Here is a 7,500-nt window from a genome sequence, read left to right on the forward strand (position 1 = left end):
GAAAAAGAGATTAGCAGCGATAGTGTTTTTTCTTCTTCTGGTCACCGATCAGACACGGAGAAGGTCCACAAGGGCCACTTTTTGGTTCTTGCACAGAGTGTAGTTCTATTTTCAATCCATGCTTCCTGGTTTCCTGGCTTTTCCTGGCTATCTGATTAGTTCGCACGCACATATGCGGTGGTGTACGGCGCGCATAAATCTGCAGGTGACATCGGGCGCACGCCTTTAGAAACCATCAATCATTCTCTCGGCGCAGCAGCAGCAGGAGCAGCTTAGCACCTGCATCGATTACCTGACTTAGCATGCGTCTATAACGAATCAATCACACCGATCACGATCCATGGAAGTGTGAATCGAGCGTGAGCAAATCCTTCATCCGGTTTGTGAGGCCAGAAACTGGATTCCCTAAAAATCAAACGCTAGAAAATTCTGGATGCGCAATTACTCACCGTCCAATGGGACGGAAACAACCGTCCTCCATTCCTTGTGCGATCAGTCAACGCGAATGCGAACGCGATCACGGGATCGCGAGCAACCGAGTACGAATTCAAGAGGCGTCCCGTCCCGTGCAGGGTCACTGTGTCATATCCATTATGAACCATTAAATCCATGACATCCCGCCTGGGAACTGTCCCGCCCATCCAATGAGGCGCGAACATCGTCTCGAGGAGTCGTGATTTGGATGACCGACCGACCGACCGGTGCTCGCTGCTGGATGGACCGAGATCGCGCGCACGCGATGGACGTGGCCCCTTTCGGTGTCAAGACGATTTGTCATCTTCAGCCGGTGGAACCGCTCTGGAAGGACCGTGCACCGGGATTACCATTTGGTCGAGCTGACGTGCAGGATTCGTCAAAGCCTAAGGCCAAGCATTAAGCATCGATAATGGTGCGCCGGACGATGGACGCGTGGTGGTCATTTGTTTGACTCAAAGCCAGCCCTCTCCCGCTCCGTTTACACCTTCCCGAGGTGACATCGAAATTGGCGCGTGGCAGCCATTCCCACGCACATTCCATCCGATCTGTGGTCGGGGAATGTATGTTTTCTCTCGTATTTTTATGTCGCGACGACGCGTGTTTGTTGTTGAATCGGTTCCTCTCCGCTCGCTGGGCAACATTAGAATGAGATATGATGCACAACATGTTCGCGCGATCGCGGCTCATGATTCCAGTGGTTCGTTGGGTGATAAATTCAGCTAGATCACGCACACATGGGTGTGAGGGTTACAGAGGCGTTTTGCAATCGCTTGCGATGGATGAGCATCAACAGATCGGGGACATAAGTTTTTGCGTTTTTGTTTTGAGGAACTTTAGTGCATTGTTTTGACATCTCCTGGACCAATCAATCACTCGAACGATCCTCACAACATAAAACATGATACTAAATTGAGGTCCGAGCCCCAGGGCGGCAGTATGGGGAACTGTGGCAAAGAATTATGTATCCCCGCATGTATACGCGTGTTTGGTGGGATCGTATTACTAGACTGGAAGCAAGAGCAGCAGTAGCAGCAGCAACTGGCATGAAGAATGGGTTCCTAAAATACGCTTGACACACATTAGCACACTCTCGGGACAGCACCAACAACACAGACACTCGTCCAAGTCGATAAGGGGTTTTCCGCATTGGGCAGGAGCAGGATATTAATATCGTTTTCAATCGGAATTAATTATCTCAGTCAGTCAGTCAGTTGGCCGGTCGGTCGGTCCGGCCTGGTTGGACAGAGTTAATCTATTTTCAACACCTCGCTCGGACACGCTCCAATTGTGTGTGCGAGGTCTGCGGGACACTATGCATCGCTCGGCATCAATAAAACGCAGCAGCAGCGGCACCAGGGGCATTGCGTCGTGTGTTGATGTGTCACGCACCGCGTAAAGTGTCCACAGCATGTGCACGAGATGCTGCTGGACATTTGATACTCACGCCGGGGGGTTCCGTTCACTACACTCTACTAGGTGTAAGCGATACTCGGTGATCAGATCGAGATCAGATCGAATCGCACTCGCGCGGAATGAGGTGCCTTTATGCGTCCTGACAGCGAAAGGGACCGAGGCTTTGAGCGAGAGAAGGGTGTTAATGAGGTGTGGCGTGGTTACTAATTGCTGTTTCAATATTTGTTTTTCCCCCTCTCTCTCTCTCGCACTCTCTTGCAGGCGACGCTCACCGAAACGAACCCAGACTCTGCCAATTTCCAGCAACGAAGTTGACCCGGAGAAGCTGGCCCAGGAGGCGTTCCGTTTGCTGCGGACGGTACAGAATCTCCTGAACACGCAGGAACCGACGCTCGCCCAGTCGACGAACGCACTGGACAGCCTGATCTCGTCAACGGCCGCGTCCAGCTGCGGCAGCAGCACCACCCTTACCGGTGTCGGGCTGTCGGCTTCCGGGAACGGTATGAACGGTGGCGGCAGTGGCAGTGTCCTCGGTAGCAGCATGCCAACACTCACCGGCATAAACGGCGCTGGAGGAGGAGGAGCAGGAGCAGGAGCAGGAGCAGTAACAGCAGCCAACACAGGAGCCGCCCATACGGCCAATGGAGTAGGAACAGGAACAGGAGGAGGAGGAGGAGTCGGTCTCGCTGGTAATGGATTGATCAATACGCGCAGCACGGTCGGATTCAGTCGCAAGCTAAACATGCGTGGCAGTCGGCTCTCGGTCCGGAGCAGCACGGCCGATTCCGTGCACTCGACGTCTTCCTCGACGAAAACGGAAACGGATGAAGACAGTACGGATCGTCCGTCGCCACCGTTGCTACTGTCGCATCCACACCACCACCATCATTTGCTGATGCAGCATCAGAATCCGATGGCGAACGGTGGTCACGTTGGTATGGCAAATGGTGGTGGTGGTGGTGGTGGAGCTGGTGGTGCCGGTCCAGGCTCGATTGTTGGTGGACCGATCGGTGGTAGCGGTAGCAGTAGCACCAGCAGCACTAGCAGCAACAGTAGTAGCTGCAGCAGCAGCACCACTTCCGGCAATGGTCATCATCACCATCATCACCACAACCACCACCACACCAACCGTTACAGTGCCAACATCGAGCGGATCAAGGAGATGATGATCTCGAGCTCGGCCGAGGACGAGAGTGGGTTCAGCTCGATGAACTCGTTCCAGGAGATCGGCCTTCCGCTCATCAACTCGACGATGCTTTCGTCGATCGGTTCCGTCGATAGCAACAGCCATCATGGTGGCGTTAGCTCGTCTGCCTCTTCGGCGGACGCCGGCAGCAACAATGGCAGTGGTGGTGAAGGGGGAAATGGCTCTACTGGCACTGGTGCTGCTAGTGGTGGTGGTGGTGGTGGTGGTACGGGAACGGGAAGCAACAGTGGACCGTTCGGGCTATCGGATGATTCCTCGGTACTACGGGAAAACACCGTCATTCCGACGAATGCTGGCTCCACCGTGATTAGCAGCAATAGTGCCAACAGACTAGGGATTCCATCGTCACCAGCCAGAACGACGGTGGCATCGACGACGGTGAGCACGAGCAGCTCCACTTCCCCCCCAACAACGACCACCTCGAGCACCAACGGCATCGCCAATGGACCGGCGGCGGTCAATGGAAGTCCGCTGCGTGCGACTCAGAACTCGAGCTATGAGCATCATACCCACTTCGTCAACCATCGACGCTGGGACTCTGCCCCGGTGGTGCCGCCAAAGCTGAAGATCCACACCGGTGAAACTGACACCGTTTCGCGGGTGCTCTGGGTGTAGCAGACATAGAGGCGGCTCCAACCTGTTGGTGCTGGTGCTGCCGACGAAGCCGCCGCCACTACTACCGCTAGCCGTCGCCGGACCGGCTTCTTTGCATTTGTTTCTGACTGTGTTTGCGTCCGATGAAGGATCACCGTATCATTTGAGGGTCTTTTCCATGCGTCCATCAGTCGGATTTTGTACAGTTCTCGTTCGATTCGCGATCGATTACAGGTTCCATAGATTACCATAGGACACACGGATACGCATGCGCGATACGGTTTTGCGGGGTTGCGTGCCCAATGAGTTGATGATTGCATTTAGCTTCTCTTTTAGCCTCCAACGACCGCTAACGTTGGAAAACCCTTGCCGGAGATAATATCATAATACTAAACATGTTGATAAGAAGATGATAATCGATCGGTCGCCCTTGGACGAGTTACTGGAAAAACATTTTCTTGTTTTCGTTATGAAACTGAATGCGAAATGTATATTTTTACCTGTGGATTTGACTTCACACTATCAATTGAAATGCAGCGTTTCGAGGTGGTTTGTGAATGGTTAAAGGAAGATACATAATTAACAGACCCAGTATGATTGGGGTGTTAATGCAAACACACTCACACACAACACACTACCAAAGCCGTGCAAAGGAATACAAAGAACCGAATGAAATGGCTTCCAGATGGAGTAAGGGAGCAGAAGAGCTCCAAGAGAACTGCGAGAGGAATAGGTTATCGGACACTGGAGCTCTCGACCTAGCTCCCGTATACTATGTTTTCTTTAGTGTTTTATGTATCAGTTTTAAATTATATTTCATCGCTTCCTCCATTTCGAGATACGTTGCTCGTTTGTACATGACTCAATGGTAGGAAAGTGTGCTAGTAAATACGAAGTCTTGTGTCTCTTCCCCATAAGCAAGCAAAGAAGGAATAGCAAATTAAACGATAACTAATATGTTTAAAACGCAAGATGATGGGAAAACCTACTGCGCAGTAAACTAAAATCAAACTTAGACATTACAGCAAGCGGACGAATGAGCGAGAAAAGGATAACAGTAATGATAATAGCTTGTAGCGTTTGATAACCTAGCTGCTAAATAACCGGTACCGAATATGTCCAGCATTTAAACCAGAAAACAGCGTAACCATGGCAAATGTTGCTTTTATGTTATCGAAGGAGCAAACGATCGACACTTACCACGGCAACCAAACAACAGGGAAGCATTACAATAAATCGGTCAAATCGGAAAATAGTGAAGCGTGGATAGAGAGCAAGGGAAATTTTAAAAAAATGCTCGCCTTTTTTTACAAAAAGTAATGATTGTTCGATGGTGATTTTATACATTTGGAATATGAAAAAAAAATGTTCCCACGCAGTCGATTGTACTTATGAAAAGGTATCGCGAGAGCTCGAAATCGAATCTACATTTCATTTAAATTATAAAATCATTTTTATCAACTGTCACGAATTGAATTGAACTTCCTTATTCTCTAGAAACTGAACTTACCGAATCGAACTTATGCTGAGGAAAAGAACTTGCCGACACGCACGTGGACTGGCGTTATCGATATTCCAATTTTAATTATTCCCAGTATAATTACTAACTTCTCTACGAATCGCTCTGGTACCGGTTCTGGTTGCCTTCTGCGACACTGAACCATTAGCCAGAGAGAGTGAGAGAGAGAGCAACTACTATTAAAACCAATATTAAACACTACCGCTATGCGCCACCTACTGAAACTACTAAAAACAGAACGACGAGCAACGAGATAAAGAACTACTTAAAGCAAAAAAATACTGAAGCAGATTCGAACGACTTACGAGTTTCTATGTTTTCTATGCTCGCGGTGTGTTTGCAAGCATCCGAACGGTTGTTGTCTTCGCTAGCATCGGGAGGAGTAAAACATCGCCGTGCGCGGTCGTTTCGGAGCTTCGGATTGTCCTCAATCCCTTTCATTGCGGTAAGCCGCTGCAGTCGGGTTTTCAATTATAATTTATTCAGTTTGTTCCTTCTTGTTCCGTTGATATTCGGCCAACCGTTACGTTACAATTTGGCGCTCTGCTCTGGACCAAATAATTCCGAAACAAATAATATTCCCAGAGTCCCTCCCTTGTTCTCTCTTTCATCGCTTCGGTTGAATAGGTATGACACGTGGGTCTTAAGGGAGCTGATTCTGACTTTTCGCCCCTCCAGGCTATTATGCATAATCGCTTATGAGTTATGGTCACTTATGTGTATGTCACTGTAGTATGAGTTTTTGGGAGGGGTGATTTTCTGGTACGCTTTCGTAACTGTACGTTCACCGCACGCTAACGCACCTTTCACATGCATTTTCAGGCCCCCGCCTCGAAAACATTCTAACTGGAGTATTCTCGTTGGCATCCGGTTTCGTGAATTTCTGCTAAACCTGAACCTTAAGCATCAGTATGGATAACAACATCATCGGTTCGCTCGCTCGCTCGCTGGCATCCTATATAAAGGTATATACAAATATAACATGTAACTCTGTCTATCTGCGCCAACGCGGCACCGTACCGTTGTCGAAAGGAAAACGGAGCGGGTTGAAGAACGTCAATCAAAACGAAACAAGTTGTGCCAACACAATCCTTCGTTAATACACCCCTTCGCTAAACACCTGGGAATGCTGGTTCATTCGATATTGTCTCATTGGTTTATTTGCTGCCGCTACGATCATGCTTCCTTCCTTCCTTCCTTCCTTCCTTCCTTTAGCCTAGGTTGTTTCGTACATGCTCCCTGTTTCTCTTGCGTTTTCTCACGGTATGGCACCAATTTGCCATAAATATAATTCTATTTGCATATCTTCTAACTGGCTTTCCCGATCCCGATGGAGATCACGGACCATAGCCAGCGGATGATGATAAGTGGTTGCATATTGTTGCTGTTTTTGTTGTTGTTGTTGTTGTGGTTATTCAGTTCCTGTTGTTCCATTTAAGATGGACTTGGCTTGTTCTATTTCTTTTTTGTTTCATTGTTACGTTTTGCTAGTGTAGTGTATAGTGCGTTAAAGACTTCAGTTCACTAGCTAGATGAAGTCTCTTCTATACATCATCATGAGTGCGTGAGGCAGGAGAGAAGGGTGCGGTCAGTGTTGTCTGTAGTCCATATAGTTAACATTTTGCTTACCGCAGGATGGTAGCTAGGAAAGGAAACATGAGAGTTAGTTCAGGGTAAGGAAAGAACCCAGGAACACTACAGATCGGACAGATCACCGTCGCTCGATCGATATGTACCTTAGTGTCCTTGGTGCAGAAATCAAATGTAATGGCCAGATATTTTTCTACTTTCCAACAGAGTTCAGTTCAAATAAACTGCTTCTGAAGAGCATCGCTCGAAGTGTGAAGCAAAGAATGGCATCGAGCACACTGTTCCTGAACCCTGGCGGGCAATAATCAGTGTATTGCAAGGCACTGCAAAGCTTTTCGGAAGTAAAAGGGAACTACAATGCTCCGGTACAATTGCCAAGAATTCGTACATCCTTTGTGGCTTCAATTTCGGGAAGGAATCTGATCGAACCAATTGTGTTCTTTTCTGTACCGATCGTGTGATCATTAACAATGAGCATCAGAGAAATTAAAGAACAGGAAAAACAATCTCCCAAGGGGGGGGGGGGGAGCTTGGCACCAATTCGTAAGCCTCTAGACTAAGGATCCAATTCGGGTTTAGTGGTCGGTGGCAAATCAATTAACAGCAGCCACAGCACCTCCTCGCTCCATTGAGCCACGCCATCGGGACACTTGGAGTTATGCTTCATCATTACTCTAATGGGGGGGGGGGGGGGGGGGGG

At 48.8% G+C, this 7,500-nt stretch overlaps 2 protein-coding genes across 11 annotated transcripts in view; one reads left to right on the forward strand and one right to left on the reverse strand.

Moving 5' to 3' along the window:
* Nucleotides 1-5,476, forward strand: part of LOC126577426 (uncharacterized) — a 73,438-nt gene extending 67,962 nt beyond the window's left edge. For all 3 annotated transcript variants that reach the window (XM_050239044.1, XM_050239045.1, XM_050239043.1), the window contains exon 6: nt 2,152-5,476. In XM_050239044.1, the coding sequence (XP_050095001.1) occupies nt 2,152-3,712 (1,561 nt within the window). In that variant the 3' untranslated portion in view covers nt 3,713-5,476. The remainder of the gene's footprint in view (nt 1-2,151) is intronic.
* Nucleotides 5,477-7,485: 2,009 nt separating this feature from the next.
* LOC126577120 (Down syndrome cell adhesion molecule-like protein Dscam2) overlaps nt 7,486-7,500 on the reverse strand; it is an 80,392-nt gene continuing 80,377 nt past the window's right edge. For all 8 annotated transcript variants that reach the window (XM_050238539.1, XM_050238543.1, XM_050238546.1 and 5 more), the window contains one exon: nt 7,486-7,500. This exon is cut by the window's right edge and continues 981 nt beyond it. The gene's annotated coding sequence lies outside the window, so the exon portion shown is untranslated.

Source organism: Anopheles aquasalis, chromosome 3 (genome assembly GCF_943734665.1).
Source record: "Anopheles aquasalis chromosome 3, idAnoAquaMG_Q_19, whole genome shotgun sequence".
In the NCBI taxonomy this organism is placed as follows: Eukaryota; Metazoa; Arthropoda; class Insecta; order Diptera; family Culicidae; genus Anopheles; species Anopheles aquasalis.